Raw genomic sequence first — 26,896 nt, 5'->3', positions numbered from 1 at the left:
CCTTACTGAGTTGCAGATCAGGTTTGTTTGGAAAATCACTATAAAAAAGGTTGATCAAAATTTAATGTAATTATCAGAACATTTTTCATAAATGTCATTTAAAATATAGTTGTGTCACTAAATATTCAGTATATAAATATACTGAAACATAACACTAGGATTTTTTTTGTAAATACACTGGTAGTAAACAGCAGTTAAAACTATTTATTCAAAGTTGGATCACTAGCAAATGGTAATGATCAATGGAAAATGAATGTCTTGAAGAGAAGTCATCTTCATGCCAGATAAAGTCAAAATAAATTTTAAAGTGACTTAACAACCTGAAACTCATAAAGTGATGTTTTAAACAACAAAAAAAACCTTAATCTTAAAAAATTACAAAAATGAGGGCCAGATGGGGTGCAACTCCTTAAGCACACAGGTTGCCATGCACAAGGACCTCAGTTCAAACACCAGGTCCCCACAAGGGGACAAAAGAATTGAAGAGTGCAGGTCTCTCTCTCTCCCTCCCTCCCCTACTTCTCCATCTCTTTCCCTATTTCTCTCACTACCATAATTAAATATTTTTTTAAAAATTACAAAGACATCTACTTACTATTTTGTATTTTATTAAGCAATATATTTTAATTTTTTTTTCTTACCACCAGGTTTATCACTGGGTCTCAGAACCTACACAATGACTTTATCAATCCTGGTGGCCTTTCCCCTCCCTTTTCCTTTATTATGATAAGAGACAGAGAGAAATGATGGAAGAACAGGCAGGGCCAGGCAGTCAAGCAACCAGTGAACACATACATTACCATGCTCATGGACCCAGGTTTAAGCCCCAGGTTCCCTCCTGCAGCAGGGGAAGCTGCACAAGTAGCACAGCTACTTGAAGCAGTGCTGCAGGTCTCTGTCTCTCTTCCTTTGTATTTGCCCCTCCCCACTTTTGAAGCTTCCCTGCTGCATGTGGGAACTAAGGGCTTGCACCTGGGTCCTTGTTCTTGGTGACTCTACTGGTTTTACCACTGACACACACTATGCTCAATAATAAAATCCTAAAATGTCTTGTGTTCTTTTTATTATTATTTTAATTTATTTAAGAAAGGAGACATTGACAAAACTATAGGATAGGAGGGGTACTACTCCACACAATTCCCACCACCCAATCTCCATATCCCATTCCATTCCCTGATAGCTTTCCCATTCTCTATCCCTCTGGGAGTACGGACCCAGGGTTGTTGTGTTCTAAAGATTTCTGAAATGGTATGCTATACCAATGTGGCATTTTAGATAAGCTATGAAATGAAATTTGATATTACAATGACTAAGATTTAGTTTGCTTCATATATAACTTAAAAGCTAATATTTACATAGAAATAAGTACTTTAGCAGAGTTAAAACTGATCTTTTAAAAGTGTATCTGTTAGAAATACATCTAAAATTTGAGAACATACCCATCAATCAAAGCCTCCTTTAATTTTCTTGTAGACTTTGTATCATCCACTGGTTTGTATCTCTTATTAATCTGGTTTATCAAGGATTCTGTTGCATCAGTAAGTCCTTTACCTGTAGGCTCTTCCCTCTGAAATGATTTGTATATTACTTAAGAATTCTATCAGTTTACTTTCAAAGATAAATGAAGTTGGCAAAGGATTGATATGGAGACATCTATCACAGAAGGATGAGAAACTATAGCCATGTGATTACAACTGTATTGTAAATCATTTCCGTGATAAAACATAATTTGAAAGCGAAGACTAAAAAGATGCTTTTTTTTGTTTGTTTTTGCTTTCAGGGTTATATCACAGTGGCTTGGTGGCAGCACTACAAGTCCACTGTTCCTAGACGTCTTTTTTATTATTATTATTGGATAGGACATAAACAAATTGAGAGAGGAAGGGGAGATGGGGGAAAGACACCTGCAGATCTGCTTCATCGCTTAAGGGCTCAAACCAGAATCCTTGCATGGCTTCTTGTGCTTGGTACTATGTGCACTTAACCCAAGGCCTAACCCCAGGACCTTTAAAGAATTCTTTATGTATAACTACAAAGAAATAAAGAGAGCAGGGCCGGGTGATGGTGTGCTGGTTGAGTGCACATGTTGCAATGATCAAGTACTCAGGTGTAAGCCCCCTGTCCCCATCTGCAGGGTAAAAGCTTTCCAAGTGGTGAAGCAGTGTGGCAGGTCTTCCCTTTCTCTCTCTCTCTCTCTCGCTCTCTCTCTCTCCCTTCTTTATCACCGCTTCCCTCTCGATTTCTGGCTGTCTCTATCCAATAAATAAATAAATATAATAAAAATTTAAAAAGAAAGGGAACAAATTTGGCTACTGTTTTATTTGGATATTAGGCATTAGAACAATTCAGGATAAAGCTCTTAACAAAACTGTGCAGAGTATTAGAACAATTCAGGATAAAGCTCTTAACAAAACTGTGCAGAGTATTCTGCAGAGATATAAGCATTATCAATGGAAAAACAAAAAACTGAAGCAAACTAAAAACTGGCTCTTTAAAACCATCAAATGCCAAACCTCCAGTCAGATTAACTAAACAAAAGAGGACAAAAACTACTATCAGAAATGAGGGATTACTATAGATCACAAAGAAATTAGAATAATTATAAAGGAATATCACAAAGACTCTATACCTACAAATTTGCTACCCTAAGTAGAAAAACATTTATCAAAACTTGTTGAGAAATATTCTAATTAATGAAATTATAAAATAATGAGTGTCAAAATGGAAAGCACAAGGCTCAGCAAACTCATTGGTAAATTTTATCAACCATTTAAGGATTAATTATATCATTTCCCCACAATCTTTCAAGCCTTAACTACATTCAAAGTATGGAACTTAACAAACCTGAAAATGAAAATACAACCAAATACTGACTTGGCAGAAAGTGCCGTGCCAAAGTCTGAAGAGAGACTCTAAGGAGAGAGGGGTTGGAAATAAAAAGGGTAATGGGATACTGATGTGCCCATTTTAAAGCAATAACCGCCCCCCACACTTAAAGTGAAAAAAGAAAAATGTTCTTCATACCCCATATCTGATTGTTTACCCCCCCCCCCCAGTGCTTTGTAATTCCTTGGTGAAAAGATCTCAGTTCTTGAATTTGTGTCTGAATGTTTGATTTCTTGAATTGCCTTTATCATGAGTTTTCTGAATTCTGTCTTATCATTCCAAGATCTTTGTCTTTGATAATTTGTAAGTTTGGTCATCACTGTTTGGTTTCTGAGCTTGTACATTTACCATGATTTCTGTCACTGAGCTAGTTGGTGGCACTGTGTCTATAGTGTTTATATATTTTGGGAAATTGGACAATTAAAAATTATGCTGCTGAATATATGTATACATAGATCTCTTTAAATAGGTATTTTCTTCTCCTTTCAATAAATTCACAGGAGAGAAATTGCTTGGTCATTGGGTATGTCCTTTTCTAGTGGGATGGGATGTGGAGAAGAGATTCTACTGCATGGCCTGGACTGATTTATTGCTTGTCATGACAAAATGGGCCTTGCTTTCATGTTTTAGTTTGTACTGCTTCTGGAAGTTAATACTGTTGGAGAACCATTTCTTTTGAGTGTTCAAGGAATAAACTGGATTTATTTTAAGCCCACTGAAGCAACCTGGGAGGTTTATCACTTTAGTTCTTAGCCAAATTTTAGGCAGTATATTGGTAAATCCCTGAGAGCAGTTCAATAGCCTGATTCCCCCAAGATCACATGTTAATAACCCAGAAATTCTCTACCACCTTATAGTCTAACAAGTACTCCTCTGCATAACTACCAAGACAACAAAAGCTGCCAGCAGGATGCCAGCAGGAATGACTTCTGTCCTGAGAATCTCTCCTGCTTCCCTTTTCCACCTATGAGCAACTCACAGGTGCACCCACTTGTGACTGAGTTTTTTTTCACAATTCCCAGTTATGATTTGATGAAGTTTCAGTTTATTTTTCATTGCCATAACTAGTTGTGAGAGTAACAATATGGTAGCTGCTACTCCATGGCAATGCCTATCAAGTTTCTGGATTGTCTGTATCAACCACTACTTTCTTAGCCACTCATATGGCACTGGGCATCTGGAATGCTTCCAGTCTGGGCAACAAAATCATGCCACTGAAAATAGGTTTACATAGATTTCTTTTTTTTAAAAAAAAAGATTTTATTTATTTTTAATGAGAAATATAGAAGGAGAAAGAAAGAACCAAACATCACTCTGGTACATGTGCTGCCAGGGATTGAACTCAGGACCTCATGCTTGAGAGTCCAATGCTTTATCCACTATGCCATCTCCTGGACCACATGTACATAGATTTCTTTGGACAACTTTCTCCCCTTTGGATAAATCCACAGGAGAGAAATTGCTTGGCCATAGGTTATGTTTAGTATTCCAAGGAAACTCCAAACTATTTTTAAACCAATGTTCATTCCCATCAGCAGTGTGGAATGATTGTTTTTCTTCTCCAATATTTGTTCTGTATCCCTAGTGGTATGACAGTCTCACAGGTATAAATGATATCTCATCTTTATTTATATTTCTTTGATTATCAATGACTTTTGAGCATTTTTTATGTCTGTCTTTTGGATCTATCGATATCAGTGCATAACTTTTAACAAATGTTTATATATATATATATATATATATATATATATACTATAACTTATAAATTGCACAATCCTACCGATTCCAGTAAACTTTTGTATATCTCCTTTTCAGATGTCAGGGGAAGCAAAAAAGAGATACCACACCACCACCCAACTGCTTGTGAAGCTTCCCCTCTGTATGATGTTCCCACCTGGAAGGGCAGTGCTTGAACCCAGTTACTATAGCATGGGGAAGTTTGTATTCTACTGGGTGCCCCCCTATAGGACTTTAAGGATAAGAGAAACAGAAGTGGGAATAAAGGAATATAGGAGAACTGTAAATAATAATGTGTTTTAAAAAGCTCTTGATTTTTTTCTTGATGAATAAAGAATGTCACCTAAATTATTTAGGCAATATAGTTAGAATTCCAGTTATACTATTGAATATATTAGCTCTCTTGATTTTAGTTTTATTTTGTTCTTGGTATCAGAAATATGAATTTTTAAAATTATGGTAAAATATAGCATAAAAATAATGATTTGTTACTTGCTATTACTTCTTGAGATTACCAAAATAATGAAAGGGTTCACTTGCAAAAACAACCTTCTTCTGAAACAGTGTATGATTTAAGAGCTAATGGTACAATAGGAGCAATCTGTGAAATCTCTACTATTGAACTAGAGAGGTTCTTTTTTCCCTGGATTAATCTAATGAGCAGAAAGACAAGAATATCATATGGAACACAGAGAATCCTCTGTAATGATATGGGCAGTGACAATACTAAGACTGAAGAGAATCTCTGAAAATAACTTGATTTAAAAAAGAGCATAGACGAGATGGCTATTTCTGTGCTATTGGGCAAAAGGGGTGACTACCCACCAGGGTAGTTATAGTAATGTTACTATGATTCCATCCTCACCTCCCTAAGGCAGATCACCAACATTACCGACATGTCCCAGAATTTCACCTCTCCAGAGCCCAATCCTACTAGGGACAGAGACAGGCTGGGGGTATGGCTCAACTGGCCATTATCCATGTGCAGCAAAGAAGCAATTACAGAAGCTAAACTCTTTCTTCTGCACCCCAAAAAGAACTTGGTCTATACTCCCAGTGGGGGAAGTTTTTGGGGAAAGACAACCAGAGGGATCTGAACCCTAATTCCATTGTGACCCAGAATGTTGTAACCAGGAATTTTGTTTTTATACCATCACTGAAAGGGAAGAGAATCTGGAAACACCAATAGGAATCACGAACTTTTTCCTTATCTAAGAGGGAAGAGGAAAAAGGAACAGTTTGAAGTAGTAATAGGTGGTGTGACTTAGAAAGTGAAGGCAGAGCCATAGAAGTGAATAAAAATGGTAGATAGATATGACAGATATATAGTCAACCCATACCTATGATCTTGGTAGAACTATGGTAGTTTCTGCTAGAGGGGGGTGAGGGCATAAAACTCTGCTGGTAGGAATGTAATGTAATTATACCTGTATTATCTTATAATTTGTCAAAGAAAGGAAGAAAGAGCTTAAAATAAGAGTAAAAGGATAGAATTATACTCAGTCAAAAAGAACTTTTCTTTCCTAGTCCTAATGGAATCAGCAATAAAAACTAGCTAGAAGAAATGAATAATGTAGGGAGTCGGGCTGTAGCGCAGCGGGTTAAGCGCAGGTGGCGCAAAGCGCAAGGACCGGCATAAGGATTCCGGTTCGAACCCCGGCTCCCCACCTGCAGGGGAGTCGCTTCACAGGCGGTGAAGCAGGTCTGCAGGTGTCTATCTTTCTCTCCTCCTCTCTGTCTTCCCCTCCCTCTCTCCATTTCTCTCTGTCCTATCCAACAACAACAACAATAATAACTACAACAATAAAACAACAAGGGCAATAAAAGGGAATAAATAAATAAAATAAATATTAAAAAAATTTAAAAAAAAGAAATGAATAATGTACTAAGAATCAAGAATAAAATGACTAAAAAAAGATATGGTTAAAGAAAAAGTATAGGGATTAGGTGGTGGTGCACCTGTTAGAATGCATATGTTACTGAGTGCCAGGATCAGGGTCAAACCTTCTGACCCCCATCTACAGAGGGAACCTTCATGTACAGTGTAATGCTGCTGCAAGTATCTATCTCACCCTTTAACAAAAGAAAAAAAAGGTTTCTGGTGTGGTGGAGTAGTTATGGAGGCACGGAGCCCTAGCAATCACCATGGAGGTAAATAGTTTTTTAAAAATAATTTAGTGTATGTGATTGAAAGTTATTTGTATACAGTATCTTAAAATACAGGAGAAAGTCTCATGTGTAGCACAATGATGAATTTTAGTGAATTAGTAATGTTGTTGTCACTTAATGTGAATTAGCTTGTTAAGTAATATTTAACATATGAAGTATAATGATATCATAAATTATTTTGGATTCATGAGGAAATTTTGCTTAACCGTCAATTTAGTGAAGTGTCAAAAAATGGGAGAAAAGGGGAAAAAAAGTCATGTTAGACAAAAAGTGAGTTACAGCCTAGCAAAAAATAAAAGTGGTCAAGACAAATTTGTAACAATATCTAACCAGTGGTCTGGGAGGTGGTGCAGTGGATAAAACATTGGATTCTTAAGCATGAGTTCCTAAATTCAATCCCTGGCAGCATATGTGATATCTGGTTCTTTCTCTCCTCCTGTCTGTCTCATTAATAAATGAATTAATAAAATTTTAAAAAGACATTATATAGTTATATATAATTTCCAAATAATTTATTAAATATTTATCTGTGCATGAGATAATCCAATATTCAAATATTTCTCACTGATTCTAGAACTTCAGCTACCTAGTCATTAGCTACCCAATGATTTCTGTGGAAGAAAGTAATTATAAATGAAAACCTATAAAGCCTGGATCTTCTTTAGGGGTAGTAAAATACAGATTGCACTATCAGAAGTGGAAGTGTATCCTGATTAGGAAGTATTGTTTTAAATTATTTTCAGTCTACATTTTCCCTCACATTGACTGCAGAGTGATTTATAAGACTATAAGTTAATAGGAGTACATATTAGTACCATTCCTGTCATCAAAGGTCTGTGAAGACATCATAATTGTTATGCAAAAGACTCTCATGCCTTATTTTAATGATAATGACACTTTAGTTACTATCAGGCCACTCCAGCTGGGGCCCTACTCAGGGAGTCCTGAGATTCCCAAACAGACATGATGGGCCTAGACCTCTAATAAATCCCTCGCACTATTGTTACTGGTCATCTTTATCAGGAACAACACAATAGAAGCTTTGTGGGCAACAAAAAACACGTTTTGTGGGCCCCATAGGACCTTGCTCTCAATGTGGATCAACAATGGTAGACAATGTCCTATCCTCCAAAGGGAGTCTAGACAACATACTCTATCCTCCACGTGAGGAAGACTGGTCCTGAAATTGGGGCAGCTTGGACTGTTTCTACTCATCACCACAGAATATGAGCTCAGATATACAGGGATGCAAAGGTCATATAGGCTCCTAAGCTGAATATAGACCCCAGATCAGATCAAATCAATGGGGTTTATAGTCAACAGTATTTATACATCTTTCCCATATTTGGGAGCTACTCTCTTTCCTGCTCCAGCTTTCTGGTCCTTTTTCCAGCATAATATCATCTCCCCAGAAAATAACTTGGATCCACCTGCATATCAGATTGTAGGCTCAGGGAAAATAAAAAAAAGAACAGTAGTACAGCCACAGGCCCTTTGGAATATAGCTAAAATAGGCCTACTAGCTATCTATAAAACAGAGACCCCACCAACTCTTCACCTGCACTATTTCAGCCTTTAGGTTCATAGTCAACAACTTTTTTGGCTTTCTATGTTAACTCTCTTTTCAGCCACCAGGTTCCAGATGCTAGCATGATGCCAACCAGACTTCCCTAGACAGACAACCCCACCAATGTTTCCTGGAGCTCTGCTTCTCCAGAGCCCCACCCCACTAGGGAAAGAGAGACAGGCTGGGAGTATGGATCAGCCTGGCAACATCCATGTTCAGCGGGGAAGCAATTACAGAATCCAGACCTTCCACCTTCTGCACCTCATAATGTCTCTTGGTCCATACTCCCAGAAGGATAAAGAATAGGAAAACTATTAGGGGAGGGGATGGGATACAGAGTTCTGATGGTGGGAAATGTGTGGAGTTGTACTGCTCTTTTCCTATAGTTTCTGTCACTGTTTCATTAAAAAAAAATTTTATTATCTTTATTTATTGGGTAGACAGCCAGAAATTAAGAGGGAAGGGGGTGATAGAGAAGGAGAGAGGCACCTGCAGCTCTGCTTCACTACCTGTAAAACATTCCCCCTACAAGTGGGGGCCGGGGGCTTGAACCTGGGTCCTTGACCACTGTAACATGTGTGTTCAACCAGGTGCACCAACACCCAGCTCCAGTGTTTCATTTTTATAAATAAAATTTTTTAGGGAGTCGGGCTGTAGTGCAGCGGGCTAAGCGCAGGTGGCGCAAAGCACAAGGACTGGCATAAGGATCCCGGTTCGAACCCCAGCTCCCCACCTGCAGGGGAGTCGCTTCACAGGCGGTGAAGCAGGTCTGCAGGTGTCTTTCTCTCCTCCTGTCTTCCCCTCCCTCTCTCCATTTCTCTCTGTCCTATCCAACAACGACAACAACAATAATAACTACAACAATAAAAGAACAAGGGCAACAAAAGGGAATAAATAAAAAAAATAAATATTAAAAAAAAATTTAAAAAAGACTCTCATGCCTAAGGCTCCAAATTCCCAAGTTCAATCCCCAGCACCAGCACCACCAAAAAACAGAGCTGAGCAGTGCTCTGGTTGCCCTCTATTTATATCTTTCATTTTGTGTATCTGTCATTAAAAATAATTTTAAAAATTGATTTAAAAATTTACTTAAAATGTTCTTAATCTACACCTTAAGAGATGTAACAACAACAACAAAAAAAAATGTATGGCAACTATTATGAAAGTAAGCTGTTGGTCTCAAAGTATGGTGCAAACTGGCTAACACTATCCTGGTGATGTTCTACATCTAAAAGCAAAGTGGAGGCTCCAGTGGGGAGTGACAGGCATTGCAGAAAAGGTAGTCTTTTTCACTCTATGTGATCTCCTTTCTTGTCAAATCTTAACACAACAATCCAAGGAATGTTACTATCATTTATAAAACCCCACTAGGTCATGGAAGTATAAACATATGTTTAATAATACATATTACATTTTAGTTAAAAAAAAACAACTCCACAACATAACCTTTTAGTAAAAAGAAAAGTAAGCATCATGAAACACAGTTTTATAAGACAGAGAAGGCAGAATTTCTTCACTCTATAGACTATCAGCATGTCTGCTTGTGTCAGCAGGTATAGATGTTCTGTTAGGATTGGGACTAGGAAGAGGTTAAGTGAGGAGCCTAGAAAGCACAAACCTGGAAGTATAAGCTTGAATTCCAAATAAAAGTTTAACAAAAGTTTGTTTACAATTGATCAATTTTTTTCACTTAAATGATTAAGTAGCTATATTAAGAGTATGTAGGAAAAAGTACACTGAAAGCTCACCTTTTTTGTTTGTTTCAAATTCCAGGAATGAATCTCAGATGTTAATCCTTTCCTTGATTTTCTAGGATTTTTTTTATTTTTTCTAGAAGGACTTTTATCATAAACAGCAGTATTCACATCTTTTGACAATATGAATTTCTTCCTATAGATCAAAGATTCTTCAACTGTATTATTTAGGAGAACTGACTTAAAAGTAGTTTCAGATTCAATATGCCAATCACTCTGTTTGGTATCTCCAGTATCTTTCTGCTCCAAATGTTTAGGATGATCTAGTTGTTGCTGAATGCTTCTATTGTAAACTTCAACTTCTGCTTTATCTGTTTGGTTAGGCTTCATTATTTCTTTTGTACATTGTGCTTTCTCTATTTCTTCAGAATTATCAGATATTGAAGAAGATGATTTCTGTCTTGTAAATTTTTTGTTGATAACATCTAAAAGGAAAAATGACTAATCCTTATTAAATTAATAAACTGAAAATATTTTTCATTAAAAATAAATGTAATTCTTACACATTTCAGAAAATAGTGATTTCCCTGGGCTACTTTTATAACATGGGCACTTACTCAACCAGGTGCACCCCCAACCAGCCCCATAGGCTATTTTTGTATATGGAGAGAAATATGTTTCACCATCATTAAAAGTATCTCCAGTTGAAGTATTTGCTCCTTTATTACAGAGATTAATATTTGTTACAGGTGTCCAACATGACCACTTGGAGTGCATTTTACTTCCACGGATGCCTTCTGAAACAGCAGGTAGTCTGGAAAATGAATGCGTTTATATCTTATAAAACATCTGCCTATAATTTTCAAATAAATCTTGACTTTTTTCAGTCAATATTTATTATAGTAATTTACTAATAGCCAAATACAAAATATTTCTATGCCATAATGAAATAAAATATTGATTTATTAGACTAATTCCATTAAAAGTAGACTACATTGCTTTAATTTTCAAGTACCTAAACCTATCTTCCATATGTTATATGCCCTATTATTCTACTAGATTAAATTTTCAATTCAAACTTATTATTTAAAAAATATAATTTTAAATTTATCAATCTGAAAATAATTATGGCTGATATAAAAAACAGACTATTTCCTATTAGGCTATTATGATACCTGAGAAGACTGATACCATAATCAGTTCTATAAGAATATAAAAGCTGTGACCAGCTAGGTGACTTATGGCAGATCAAAAGACTGGTATGTGTTAGGCCTAGGGTTCAACACCTTGCACTGTATATGGCCAGCATGACACTGTAGACAGTCTTTCTTTCATATGAGATAAGTCCTTGCCTATAAAGAAATTTTCCTTCAAATCTGTTCATTCATACAAAAATTAAATAATAAATGAGTGATGTTCTCATACTTACTCAGGTTTATATGTTTTTCCTTTGGCCTGGGACTCAGAAACAATATTTTGGAGTTCATCTAAATAAACAAAAATTGTGATATCTTCATTTTTTTACAATTGGCAGGGTAAAGTAAATTGTTATAGAATTCAATCAATGTTCACCTAGATATAGAAGTATTGATTAGTCATATCTTCCACCTCAGATGCAAAATTATTGGAACTGAAACTGTATTCTTTTCCTTAAAAACTCTAATTTCCTTCTACAAAGTTCAATATATTCATTATAAAACATTTTTTTCAGATCAATGAATATCAGCGGGATATAGGAAAGTAAAAAGAAATAGCTTTAAAATAATACTAAAAATAATTTTGAAATTAAGACCAAGATTTACTTACTAAAACTTTGTTTTGAAAATTCAGAATCCTTATTTTCAGCCGTTTCTACAATATGAGCAGTTCTGATATGCTAGAAATACAAGAGACACACTAAAATGAACTTGGATTAAGGAATTATGTCAGCAACTTAAAATTAATATTTATTGCATAGATATAGAGAAATCAAGAGGAGGAGGGAGGAAGAGACAGAGAAGGAGGGAAGGATAAAAAGAGAAAGATGTAGCACTGCTTCACTGCTCATTAAGCTTCCCCCATGCAGGTGGAGATGAAGAGCTTAAACCCATGTCCTGCAGCACTGTAACACATATGCTATACCTGACATACAGCCACCTGGCCCCCATGACAACTATTAAAACTTACTACAGTTTCAATTTTTAAAACTCATTTGCTTTGCTATTAAAAGTTGCATAGTGGGAAGTCCGTTGGTAGTGCAGCGGGTTAAGTGCAGGAGGCGCAAAGCGCAAGGACCGGTGTAAGGATCCCGGTTTGAGCCCCCGGCTCCCCATCTGTAGGGGAATCGCTTCTAAGTGGTGAAGCAGGTCTACAGGTGTCTATCTTTCTCTCTCCCCTCTCTGTCTTCCCCTCCTTTCTCCATTTCTCTCAGTCCTATCCAACAACAACGACATCAATAATAACTACAACAATAAAAAACAAGGACAACAAAAGGGAATAAATATTTAAAAATTTTTAAAAAAGAAGTTAGGAACATTATATGGTTTTGGAAAGTTATGGCTACTGTGTAGGTAACTTCTATGCAAGAAATATTCCACTTTATTTAGTCATACATACATTTAACCAGCTCAAATAATATGCCTTTACTATCAGGAAAAAATATACCCTCTAGTCTAAGATGAGTTTACTCTTTCAGCTGCCTTCCCTTGTTAATCTAGTCAGTGGTTCTCTTCATTAGGAGAGGAAAAGTATGAAAATAGGCATATGTGGTTTTGGTTGTCTCAATGATAGAAGGCTTCTCCCAAGCGCAGGTAAATGCAGGCCTTGGACTTTCATCATCGTAAAACAATTTAAACTAGGTCACTTAGAACCCAATGTTAATAATATTCCCCATTAAGAAATAATGTATAATATCATAATTTCAACCATGATTTTGACTATTTTTCTGAAATATATAACTCTTGTATTCCTTATCTATCACAGCCATTTTTTTTAAATATACCCTTCATCCATTTTTACTATAACACTAAGGTCACTAATTTTTCAGGAAAATACACATCTCTGAGCTAATGTCATGAAAGATTTCAATCTTAAGTTTAAATTAGGCCTTCAACATTGCCTAAAACTTTGTATATATTCTTTGTACTCTCTAATACCTCTCAGTAGCTATACCAAATCCTTAGTAATGCCATGCCCAAGTCTCTTTCAATATATTTCTATAAGAAACTCACCATCCTCGATATGGAGCTCTGGTGGTGGGAGATGTACCCCTTTTATCCTATGGTCTTGTCAGTGTTTACATTTTATAAATAAATTAATTAAAGTAAAAAAAAACTCACCATCCTCACATTTCAGAGAATGCAAAGCCTATCAGGGTTTCCTCATTATAAACTTACAAGTAACTCTGGTTACATACTATTAATCAAAACAAGTAATTTTCTTTTATCCATTCCCTGCTGTCTCACCACTTACCTGTAATGAATGAATACCTTTCCCTTTTAATGTTCATCTGACTTGTCTTTACTGGCATTTTAAAACTCAACTCTTTATAAAGAATACATCCTAACCTTTATTATCTCCCACCCAGCTCTAGAGTTGAACATCTTTCCTTTCACTGGATTCCTATGGCATCCTATATGTACCTTTGAGACACACGGTCTTATTTTTTAAATCTTATGTTAAACTTTTAGATACTTGAAGGCAAAATCCATTGTCATCTTACATTTCTTTACCAGAAACTTCTCCAAAAGAGAAAATGATTTGTGTAATAAAGTAAAGGATCACAGCTACTCTATTTCTTCTACCAAATGTGTAAGTAAGGATTACAGTGCCAGGTGGCACACCCAGTTGATCATATACATTGTCATGTGTGAGGACCTGGGTTCAAGCTTCTGGTCCAACCTGCAGGTGTGAAGGAGCTTCACAAGCAATGAAGCAGTGAGGCAGGCATCTCTCTCTCTTCCCCTCCCAAGTCCCCCTCCCCTCTCAATTTCTCTCTGTTCTATCAGCAAAAGAAAGAAAAAAGGAAAAAAAAAATGACTGCCAGGAACAGTGGATTCATCATGCTGACACCAAAACCGAGCATTAACCCCAATGTTAAAAACAAACAAACAAAAAAACACTACAGTGACTAGATAAGACCTAGATTTTGTTAGAAGAGTGGGTGAATCATATGCCAGAAGGAATTACTTCCAAGAATAAATGATAGCTTTAAAATAAGAAATGTTTAAGGTACTCACACTACTTGCAAAAGAAGTTAGCTCAAATGTACATTTCTAAAACTAGATAAATTTTTAAAAAATGTTTTCAAAGCAAAGTTACTTTGTCTATATTATTGCCTTGATTTGTTCCTTTAGATGGTCTAGATCTGACTGACATGGCATTATCCACTGCATTTTCCAATGTTTTAGAAACATCAGGTTTGTCTGCAGAACTCATCATTGGCAGTGGTGGCTTAATTCTTCTTCTTCGTGGTGTTGCTAAAAAGAACAAAGGAATGCTGAATTTGTTGTGTTTTCAAATGTCCATATTTTCATTATTTTTTTTTAGAGGAGTTCTAGGTTTCTACTCTAGATCAGCAGCAGATATGGATATTGTTTACCATATACAAAATGCAGGACAAACTGGCAGGGAGGGTAGAAAAAGGAATTCACTTTGGACTTTTAAGTTATAGAAGCCTGTGGGACATTAGGCAATTACCCTTTATGCAACTAAATTTTTGGAACAATAATTATTAAACCATCATAAAGATTTAAGATAACTATAGCAACCAGTATACAGTACAAAGTTTTATTTTCACTTAGTTCTTAGTATGTGTACAGCACATATAATCGTTTCACAAGATTTCATGTGAATGACTTTTATTTAATCCTTTAAGTAACATGATGATGTAAAACTTTACCCCATTCTACAGTAAGAAAATTAACTCTACACTTAGAGGATTATCTCAACAAAGTACATTCCTAAGAATGAGAAAATAAGCTCAAGCAGACTAAATATTTCATCTTTTAAATACTGTCATATGCTGCTTTCTGCTTAAAGTACAGCAAATTATAAATGCTAGATATTAATATTTTAAATTATTTTTATTTTATTTGAATAATATTTACACGAGTACCCACTATACCTTTCTACCAATTATAAGACTTATTATCAGCTTCTATATCCACAATTTATCCTCCAGGTAAATTATATCCAAAATTCCCATAAGTTTTAAAATGTCTGTTTTAAAATATAGTATTTATTAGAAATATTTTATAAGGACTATAAAACTTACATGTGTTGACTAAAAGTATTGGACTTCTCACAGTGTATCTATCTGCACCAGGAACAATCATTGATGCTTCAGACATTTTTCTTTTGCTAGGAGTGATTATCTTAAACCATGAGAAACAACCAGAATAAACATACATTCTCTTAAAATTAAGTATCCTACAATATTATTCAGAACTATTTATATAGACCACATACAGAAGATACCTGGAATTTTATGAGCATGATATTCAAAAATTCCTGATGGACTGACTTGAAGGACTTTATCCTAATGTTTGCTATTGAAAAGGTAGCCAAAACAAGTAAAAGATTTTATACTAAAGAATATTTACAGGGCGGGGTAGATAGCATTATGCAAAAAAAGACTCTCATGCCTGAGGCTCCAAAGTCCCAGGTTCAATCCCCCATACCACCATAAGCCAGAGCTGAGTAGTGCTCTGGTGTTTCTCTCTGTGTCTCTCTCTGCATCCCTTTCAAAAATAAATACTTAACATTTTTAAAAGAATATTTACAGAATTCCAGACAGATGAAACACAGTACCTTTATATACTACCTAAAAAATACCTGATTAGTTGTATACTTTAGGCTCACAGTTCTGTACCAAGTTCACATGTATGATTTTAGATGCTTATGCAAACTGGCTATTGGATTCTTTCATAAAGCAAAGAAGTTCAAAAGTTTCACACATCTAAAAAAAAGCATACTATTATCCTATGAAGACCAAAGTGACTGCAATTTGACAGAAATTCTGATTTTCAAACTTTATTCATAAGTCATCAACAAGAACAATAGTAGCGAATTTGCAGAGACTGGGATTGTAAGGTTTAAGAGTTTTTGAGGGCATCCATATAAAGGAGTACATGATAACAAACAGGAGAGCTATTTATAAAAACTTTCTCCTTACAGGAAAAGTATATTTTGATGAATTGTGAATAGTTACATATTCACTACTGTGAGGATAGGCAAAGAGGAAGAGGGGCAAAAGAAATTCTAAGATTAAGCAGAAAATTAGTTGCTGAAGCAGTTGGTTGATTATTCTGAAATAAATTATATTTCCTAGTGATATAATGAATGAAACCTGAAAAGTTACTTACTCCATTATGTTTGAAATAGTTAATACTTAATAAAAATGAAATAGATACTAAAAAACAGCAATGTTTTTTAAACTTCAGTGTGCTCAAGATACTTCCCAGAGTTAATGATTCAACTGGCTTGAGGTGGAGTATAGAGATCTAGGAATTTGCATTTTTATAAGAACTTTCATTGTGACACTGAAACAAAGAAAACAACTCTTAAGACCTAGCTGTCTAACAGAAACAGGATGTGAAATTTAATAGAGAATGTAAAGATAAAGGTAAATCAAGAGAAATATAATTATGAAAAACTTTATATAGGAACCTATGAGAGTTAAAGCTGCCTGAAGATCAGAAATTAGTAAAACAAACAAGCAAACACTAAAAAAAACCCTGTAATAATCAGAAAAAAATTCAATGGAGAAATAAAAACATATGACTTGCAAATGTAATTAAGGTCCAATTAAGGGTAAAAAAATAACATGAATGGATGTATAGAGTAAGGAATAAACATGACACAGATACAGCAAAGCAACCAATCTTACTCAAGTTGATAATATTTTTAAACAGAACATGATTAAATTATAGAATATCTCCTAATTGAATCAAAATTTAGATGCAATGGGATAAATACAGGTCACAAAGCTTTCTGAGCAGAATGCTAAAAGATACTGGTATTCAGAAAAATCAGTGAGGTAACAGAGGATATACTCATGGGATGAAGCAATAGCATCAAAAACCAGTTAAGAGGGGAGTCAGGCGGTATAGCACAGCAGGTTAAGCGCAGGTGGCGCAAAGTGCGAGGACCCACTTAAGGATCCTGGTTAGAGCCTGACTCCCCACCTTCAAGGGAGTCGCTTCACAAGGTGTGAAGCAGGTCTGCGGGTGTCTATCTTTCTCTCTCCCTCTGTCTTCCCTTCCTCTCTCCATTTCTCTCTGTCCTATCCAACAACAATGACATCAGTAATAATTACTACAACAATAAAACAACGGCAACAAAAGGGAATAAATAAATATAAAAAAATAAAAAAACATTTAAAAAACCAATTATGAGACTTGTACTAACACTACTATATTAACACTAGTGTGCTAAAATGAATAATGGTAGGGAGAATAAGAAAATGACTGAGAGATACTAGGAAAGATCAATCAGTGCCACGTTGGCTCCAGATAGAGGAAGGAGGCTGAAATTAAGAACATCACCCCGTTATCAATGGTACCATTATGGAGGCAGGAAGGTAGATGCACATTTGAAGCAAAAGATAAAGAATCTGAGGTCACACTTCAAGAAAGGACTTAATTATATAAAAGGAAAAATTAGAATAGTAAGTGGTGATGTAGAAGTAGAACTTTAAAGAAAAATGGTGTATTTTAAAAGATCAAATTTTGTGCATGAAGGAAGTTAAGAGAAATGGTATAAAAAGGTCTCAAAGGTTAGAATTTTACGGCAAATATACATTTTATTTCAATGGCAGTAAGGCAGTGCTAACGTGTAAGTAAAAAAAAGGGGGGTAATCATTAATAAAGAGAGGGCTGCTAATAATTAACTCTAATAATTAACTCTCACAGCAAGAGATGGAGGCTGAGGTATGTTTCTATGGAATGAGACCTAGAAGAAAGTCCTCAATGAAGCAAAAAAGAGGAGGTGAAGGGGAGCAAAACCTAGTATCTTTCTTAGGCAAATAAAACAGAATATTCCTTTGTAAATTTGTATTCTACATTACTGACAAATGAAAAGATAAAGGACAAATGTTAACATAAAAGTTGTATTTTCCTATTTATCTCTATTTTGGATTGTGCAAGTAAGTGTGTATCATATTTTGTATGATCCCAGTAATACCCTGTGCATATCTTAAAGCACTGTTTTGTTTATTTGCTTTGTAAAGGTAAGGGGAACATATAAGGAAATGTCCTTGATGGTCAGCACTTGGATAGTGTACTTGTTTTGTCATAGGCATGACCAAAGTTTGAGCCTGGCCATCCACTATGATAAAGAAAACTTGAGTACTGCAGTATCTTTTTTTTTTTTTTTTTCCTCCAGGGTTATTGCTGGGCTCGGTGCCTGCACCATGAATCCACCGCTCCTGGAGGCCATTTTTCCCCCTTTTTGTTGCCCTAGTTGTTGCAGCCTCGTTGCGGTTATTATTGCCATTGTTGACGTTGTTTTGTTGTTGGATAGGACAGAGAGAAATGGAGAGAGGAGGGGAAGACAGAGCGAGGGGGAGAGATAGACACCTGCAGACCTGCTTCACCGCCCGTGAAGCGACTCCCCTGCAGGTGGGGAGCCAGGGGCTCGAACAGGGATCCTTATGCCGGTCCCTGCGCTTTGTGCCACGTGCGCTTAACCCATTGCGCCACCGCCGGACCCCCGTACTGCAGTATCTTTATCTCTGTTTATCTTTTATCTGAAAAAGTTTGCTTGGGATGGTCTAGCCCCAATGATAACAACAACAACAAAAAAGATTTTACAGACCAATTATTTAATATATATTTTACAGTATTTATAAAAAATAGCAAAATAACAATAGTACAAAAATAAAAAATTTTGACATTTTATTTACCTCAAGTTGACTATTTGTTTTGTCCTCTTGGTTACAATTTTTGCTGTATTTCATAGGCTTAGCAATTTCCTTTTGAAGATTAGGTTTTTCTTTTAAACCAATCTGTTCTCCTTTGACTGGTGACATTTGGCTTTCTGGCAATAGAATCTGTTGGAGATTGTGGGGAAAAAAATCAAACTGTAAACAACACTTATGAGGCTTTCAAAATAAACTCTCACTTACCTTACACTTAGGAAGTCAGCTCTTTTATTTGTGTATAATATAAAATCCTGTAAAATAGCCTAACAAAGAATGTCTACCTTTCAAAATGTTATCAGTAATAAAACAAACTGAGGCACTGGTGAAAGAACATAAATGTCTCATCTGTGAAATTGCTACAACTAGTATTAATATCTAACTCCAGCATAGCAGTACTCAAAATGTTTAACATTATATAGTTTTTGAACATTATCTATACTGAGATGTGTTTTAGATTATTTGCCCTTTAACATCAATTCCTCAATGTGCTATTATTACTTAATGCTAAACTTCAGTTAGTAATAAAAATCTAGTGAGACATACCTGTGATCCACTTGCATCAAAAAGTATATGTACAGATGTTTTGGCAACTGAAATACCTTGTTTTCTGGTAAATTCCTAAAATTAAGTTAATTCAAAGTAAAATTATTTTATCCTACTTATTTTCATTTAATATATTTTATACCTGTTTCAATAAAAATTTTCCAAGTTACAATATTTAGTGCACCAAACATTTGGAAGTAGAAATTCCAGTTATTTTTTCTACTAAGAAAACCTCTAACAGTCCTGGAGGTGATACAGTGGCTAAAGGGTTGGACTAGAAAGTATAAGGTTGTTAAGTTAGATTTCTGGCAAAGTGATGCTGTGGTTCTCTCTTGATATCATGTTAACTCTTAAAAACAAACAAAAAAATGAGCAAATAATTTTAATGCACTTTCATGCCAATTAATTGTTTATATGTTTAATTCTGAGTGTGGAAATGTTATTTGCTCTTATGCTTCATTTCAATATCTATAAACTAGGAGTGATAGTAGTAATTACTGCCACAGTTCTTAGAAGAATAAATATAAGCATCAGAAATCTTACCAGGGGGCTGGGTGGTGGCAAACCTGGTTGAGCACACATCGCAATGCTCAAGGACCCAGGTTCGAGCCCCCAGTTCCCACCTGCAGGGGGAAAGCTTTGCAAGTGGTGAAACAGTGTTGCAAGTGACTCTCAAGAGAGGTTCACTCTCTCATCTCTACCACCCCCTTCCCTCTCAATTTCTGGCTGTATCCAATAAATAAATAGATATTTAAAAAAATTTTAAAATCTTACCAGGTTATCTCAAATCATTATTTTACATGTATAAATACCCTTCTTAGAACAATTCAATGATTCTGTAGTAACCACAGTCTTCTTTAATTTTACTACCAACTGCCATTCTATAAACTTAAAAGTATTTCACCATGCTATAGCTTGATGTGCCTCCCCACTCCAATTTTTAAGTGAGACTGATTACCAGGTGATGACTTTAAGAGGTAATTAGGTCTTGAGATCAGATTAGTGCCCTTGTAAAAGAAACCCCCTTACTCCATCTACCATGTAAAAAGACTGAACAGAGGTCTCACCAGATATCAATCAGCACCTTTATCTTTGATTTCCTAGACTCCAGGCAATGTAAAATGCTTGTCACCTAGTCTATGACTTTTCTGTTAGAGCAGTGCACATATACTAAAATATTTACTACCCAAGTGTGTCAAGATAACAGCTCCCCTAAATATATTATCAGTCTCATCTGTAATTTGCATATAAATATGCATCTCAAATATCCACAATCATGGGATGTGTTCTTACCTAAAGTTCAATCATTAGATTCAAAGAACATTTCAAACCCCATCTCTATAGCCTTTCCTTCAAATTTAACTCTTACACCAACTCATATACCTCATTTTCTTATGGTGCTTATTTATCTAAGATATCATTCTGTAATTCTAACACTATCTACCATCTTAAAGTTTTATTTCACTTTTCCAAACACCTGACAGGCATAATGTTCTGAGAGTTACTAACAATTTTGTTACTTGAGATCCACTCTAATAGGTATCTCAAATAGTATGGCTAATAAATATGGTAGCTATCCCACAGAATAAATGTAAAGACCTAAAATTCTACATGCAAGAGAACACACACATTAATATATATAATGACACAGATTCAAGCCCCTGATCACTACCTGCAGAAGAGAAAGCTTTATAAGCTTTGGAGAAGTGACACAGGTGTCTCTCTTTGCCTCTCTCTCTCTCTCTCTCTCTCTCTCTCTCTCTCTCTCTCTCTTCATCTTTCCCTTGCCTTTTACTTTCTTTAAAAAATAGTTACTGGAAGGTGAAGGTTTATAAGCACTAAGTCCCAGCAATAATCCTGATGACAAAGAAAAAAAAAATCTGCTACGTTATGAGTTCTAGAAAAGAAAATCTATGAAAGCAGCAGCCACAAGTAACTGAAAACTTAGATAATTTAAACACTTACCCTATGTTTACTTGTACCAAAAATTTTTTGAGTAACATTTGTGATTTCTAATGATGCATCAAAATATAATAGCAACTTTTTCCCCGCTCTTTTGTTAATTGTTACTACATTCTTCAGAATTATAGTCAGGAGCTTCTTTGATTCTCTCACTGCATACAAATAATTCAAAATGATTAGTTTACAGTCATTTCTATACTACTCTATAATACTATACATGAAAAAATGCAGGTGATTAAATCAGAATGAACTTTAAAAAGTCTAAATTTTTTTTTAAAGTTAACCATTTAATCAGGTCTGGTGATAACGACCTATGCAAAGTTAATTAATGTTTCAGTATTCATTTACTGATCTATAAATCATAGGGTAGTAGAATAATCTCTTGGACTAAGATCTCAAATATATTGTTAGATACTAACAAGTTCTTAATGAATATTCTTAGAACACGTCTGAGAAAACCATTTTCTTAATTTGAAAGAGGAAAAATGAATATATATGTGTGTATACATATATAATTTTTACATGTATATGCTGCTGAGACATCCACAGTAATATTTTTTGATGGTACTAAGAATTACTACTAGCTTGAAAATAGTGGTGAAACAGTACCTAACTGCCAAGGATTTTTTATTTTTTGAAAGAACAAAGAGAAAATACGTTTCAATATTAACAAAGTTTTTAGACTTTAGAGATGTAAATTGAGATAATATTGAAGATAATGTTTCAGACTTTGATGAAGATTAGATAATCACAATCTTTATGAATATTTCTGCTGATTGTTACATCTTCTGATATGCACTTGACATTTTTTACTACTAGGTTCTATACATTTATACTAACTACATTTTTTCTACTTATTGTAGCAACGTAACATATTAGATTTATCTCAAATCTATTATTTTAATGAATACATTTGTACATGTTGGTATGAACTACTGTCCTAATGTATCACATCTGCCTACATAAGAATTTATTTTGCATCAGGGCAGTGGTACATTCAGTACAGAGCACATATTAACATGCCTAAGGACCCTGGTTAAAGCCACTGGTCACACCAGAAGTAGGGAACAGAGCTGCAAGTGTCTTTCTCACTCCTTAATCCTTCCTTCCCTTTCCTTTTCTATCTCTATCAAATAAATTAAATAAATAAAAAAATAATTTATTTTGTTGAAGTTTCTGATATTTCCTGACTGCTTATATTATTGATATATTAGCATTTGTATTTTTAGTTAGCAATATTACTGAGATACTGGAAAATATGCTCTTCTGGCATGTCATAAAATTCAAGTACTTATATAGATAAACATATTTGAATTTTATATTAGCTTAGATATTTCCCCCATCCAATTACTAGCAAGGCTTGACTCTGCTTAGTTTAAGAGATTTGATGAGATCAGGTGTGTTTAAGGTAGTATGGCCAGAGATGACCTAGATATTCCTATGGTAATCTGATACACAATCCTTACATGAAGGATTTTCTTTTCAAAGCCTTTCAAAGAACTTTAAAAGATTATTAACAGTTATTAACTTATATAAATTATGTGTAAAAGGGTCTAATCTACAATGCTGTACCCTGATTCCTTCAGTCTACAATTGTAAAAATTATATTTCATTAGAACTATCTCTCGAACTTCCAAAGCCATGTTTTAAAAGTATCAATGAGCATCATTCATGAAAAAAACCAAATACTGCCTGCTGCATATAGACTAGATAACTACTTTATTATCAAGGATATTAAAAGATAAAATTGAACAGCCTTATGAAGAGATATGCAGTGCAAGATATAAGAGTGTGTCAAGCACAAGAACTCTTGTCCCTGTGGGTTGGCACACTTTCCTGACAACAAAGATATGTTATCAATCTACAAGTTCCCCTCAAGACTATTTATTACATACAGATATATAAACTTAATTTAAAAATAAAAATTTCCTTATAAAATTAGAAAGCATTAGATATTTTTAAAAACATCAGATATTAATAATAATTACTGGGGATCACTGGTGGCACATCTGGTTGAGTGCACATTACAATGGGCAAGGACCCAGGTTCAAGTCCCTGTTCCCAACCTGAATGGGAAAGCTTCTCAAATAGTGTAGTAGTGTTTCAGGTCTCTCTATCTTCCCTTTCCCTCTGGGTTTCTGTCTCTATCAAGTAAATAAATAAAATATATAAGTATTTTTAAATAATATACATTGTGATAATTTTAAGCTATGCACTTACTAAGAAAAATAACTTTTCTATCCAATTACATGTAACTACATTAAACAAGGTGAAAAATCAGAATTTCACTGATAAATGATAGCAGTAATCAACAACAGGAATTATATGAAATAAAAAGATAATATAAAATATGATAATAGGCAGAGATAAATGATTGTAGAATAAGAGGAAACAATCAAGACTACTTCTGTAGTTGATCAATCTGGAACATTACAATACCATTAATCAAGATAGGAAGGTGTTACTGCTGAGAGTATAATAGAGTCTGGTCTCAGATATGAGTTTTAAATATTTCTGAAAATATCTTAAGTATAATAGTTTATTACTCACATTCACATCTACACAAATATGCTATTTGCCAATCCACAATTCCCCCTCAAGACTATTTCTTCCATATATATAAATATATATATCACTTAATTTTTAAGATAAAATTAATTAATTTTAAATTTTAAGATAAAAATACCATTACAAAAGTACAGTTTAGTTGAGGAGTCAGGAAATGTTCCAAAACTGTACGTATGGTTAGTGTCAAATGAGAGTTAAGGGTCAGTATAAGAACTGAAAATAAGTACCAATATTAGTATTGGGAGACCAATATCTTGATATCTGAAATTTCACTGGAGAGGGATGTGAAAACAGAGTATTGAAAACAGAAATGAGAAGCCTGTGAAATAGTTCACTTAGATAATGCATCTGTTTTTGTCACATGTGCAACACAGGTTTGAGCTTGGCCATCATTGTATTGGAGGAAGCGTGGGTTCTGTGGTGTTGAGCTTTCCCCCACTCTATCTATATCTCTATATACCTATCTAAAAAGATTAACCCAGAATGGTGAAGCCCTAAAAAAAAAAATAGGGAAAAGGGGAAATGAAAGGAGAAGAAGCAGTCAGTACAGATTTCTTTTTATTTTCTTTTTTTGCCTCCAGGGTTATTGCTGGGGCTTGGTGCTAGCATTATGAATCCACTGCTCCTGATGACCACTTTTTTCTATTTTATTGGATAGGACAGAGAGAAATTTAAAGGTGAGAGGAATATAGAGAAGGGGGTAGAAAGACACCTGCAGACCTGCTTCACCACTTGTGAAGCCATCCTCCTGTAGATGGAGAGCCCGGGGCTAGAACTGGCATCCTTCTGCAGGTACTTGCGCTTAGTACTACTATAAGCGCTTAACCCAATACTATATGCACCAGCACCCACCCCCCCAGTATAGATTTCATTAAAAAACTATTTGGGTGTTAATGGTTTACAGTCCAATTGTTAATATGTGCTATAATTCTTATTTCCCATGACAGGTGTATGCAAAGCATTCTCATCCCTGCCTGACTTAGGTGCTTTTTTACCATCATCAAAAATAATGGCAATAAAAAGAATGAGATAGTTCAAGAAGGACATAAGAAAAAGCAGTAAAGGGGCCAGGTGGTGGCGCACTTGGTTGAGCACACAGGTTACAATGCACAAGGGCCCCAGTTCAAGCCCCTGCAGGAGGGAATTTCACAAGTGGTGAAGCAGTGCTGCAGGTGTCTCTCTGCCTCTCTCCCTCTGTTTCTCCCTTCCCTCTGGAGTTCTGAATGGCAGTATCCAATAAATAAATAAATAAATAACAACAAATTTTAAAAAGGAAGCAGGGAGACTACAACTTGAATACATGATGAGCTAGAAATAACAGGATATCATGCTAAATGAAGTATGTCAGTCACTAAAAACATACACTACTATAGGAGGTATCTAAAATATAAATACAGCATTTATGCATTTACCAGGGGCTTTAACAGTAATATTACTGTGAGTTATTTAACAGTAATATTAATTTTTGAAGATGACAAGAAATCCTAAAGATATATTTCTTAACAACAGAAATACATTTAACACTGAATTATTTATTTTGGATAGAAAACTGGCTATTCAGCTCTTTTGCCCATGTTTTCATTGGGCTTTTTTTTTCTTTTGTTGATCTGTAAAGATTCTGTTACATTGTTGGTGGAAATACAAACTGGTCCAGCCTCTTTAGAAAACTGTATGGAGAATCCTTAAATAAAAATGGAAACACTTTATGATCCAGTAATATGATTCTTAGACATTTATCCAAAGAATATGCAAGCACTAGTTTAACAGCTACATTATACATAATAATAAAGAGTGTGAATAACAAATGCCAAATGACAGATGACTAGCTAAAGAAGTTATGGGACGGGAGTCAGGCGGAAGCGCAGCAGGTTAAGCGCACGTGGTACAAAGTGCAAGGACTGGTCAGGATCCCAGTTCAAGGCCCCGGCTGCCCACCTGCAAGGAAGTCGCTTCACAGGCGGAGAAGCAGGTCTGCAGGTGTCTTTCTGTCTCTCTTTCTCTCTATCTCCCCCTTCTATCTCAATTTCTCTCTGTCTCTATCTAATAACAAATAAATAAAGTTAAAAACATTAAAAAAAAGTTATGGGATATCTACCCCTATGAAATACTACCCTGAAATTAATAAAAATATTATATTGTGTCTTTTGGGAAAAAAATGTATGGAACTAGTAGTAACTATGCTTAGCAAAATAACCAAATAAATGGAAAACAATACTGGAGCATTTCAGTCACATGTGGAATATAGAAAATTGAACCACATGAACTTGCAAAAAAAAAAAGAGGGGGTGAGGGAGTAAACAAATTGGTCTTTAAGACCTTTTTTGTAATTTGATAAGATAGAAATTAAAAGAGGAGGGGGAGGGAGAGAAGAAGAGAGAAAGACACCTGCAGCACTATTTCACCACTCATGAAGCTTGCCCCCCATGCAGGAGGGGGTTGGGGAGATTCAACCTGGGTCCTTGAATATGGTAACATGTATATTTAACCAGATGCACCAGAAACCAGCCTGCTGGTCAATAAGATTTTAGGAGAACTACAGTGATTATTTCTGGGAGTGCAGAGATACAGAATTTTGGTGGTGAATGCAGCATAGAACTATACCTATAATTTTACAATCTTTAAAACCACTATTAATCACAAACTAAAAAATAGCTTGACAAAAAAGTGTTTTGCATTAATTCATATTTTCCAGAGAATATGCAAAATCTACTTCACATAAAAATAGATTTAACAAAAACAAGTTTTGATACCTTCAATGCTGTATAGTTGTACTATTTCCTCAGGTACAGTGACTGCTTCCCACTGGTGATCCTTAAATTTAAAAATACGTTTTCAACAAAAATAGTTTAGTTCTATTTAAAAGGTCTT

General features: G+C 35.1%; 1 protein-coding gene across 2 annotated transcripts in view; it reads right to left on the bottom strand.

Moving 5' to 3' along the window:
- The window catches only part of SYCP2 (synaptonemal complex protein 2), an 84,426-nt gene that overhangs the window by 21,282 nt on the left and 36,248 nt on the right, over positions 1-26,896 (bottom strand). For both annotated transcript variants that reach the window (XM_060180752.1, XM_060180809.1), the window contains exons 14-25: positions 26,779-26,839; positions 21,464-21,612; positions 19,499-19,573; positions 18,938-19,084; positions 15,308-15,407; positions 14,353-14,510; positions 11,860-11,929; positions 11,483-11,540; positions 10,737-10,867; positions 10,108-10,538; positions 1,440-1,567; positions 2-38 (exon numbers count right to left, since the gene is read on the bottom strand). In XM_060180752.1, the coding sequence (XP_060036735.1) occupies positions 2-38; positions 1,440-1,567; positions 10,108-10,538; positions 10,737-10,867; positions 11,483-11,540; positions 11,860-11,929; positions 14,353-14,510; positions 15,308-15,407; positions 18,938-19,084; positions 19,499-19,573; positions 21,464-21,612; positions 26,779-26,839 (1,545 nt within the window). The remainder of the gene's footprint in view (position 1; positions 39-1,439; positions 1,568-10,107; positions 10,539-10,736; positions 10,868-11,482; positions 11,541-11,859; positions 11,930-14,352; positions 14,511-15,307; positions 15,408-18,937; positions 19,085-19,498; positions 19,574-21,463; positions 21,613-26,778; positions 26,840-26,896) is intronic.

This window comes from Erinaceus europaeus, chromosome 1, assembly GCF_950295315.1.
Source record: "Erinaceus europaeus chromosome 1, mEriEur2.1, whole genome shotgun sequence".
In the NCBI taxonomy this organism is placed as follows: domain Eukaryota; kingdom Metazoa; phylum Chordata; class Mammalia; order Eulipotyphla; family Erinaceidae; genus Erinaceus; species Erinaceus europaeus.
This window is presented reverse-complemented; position numbering and strand designations above follow the sequence as displayed.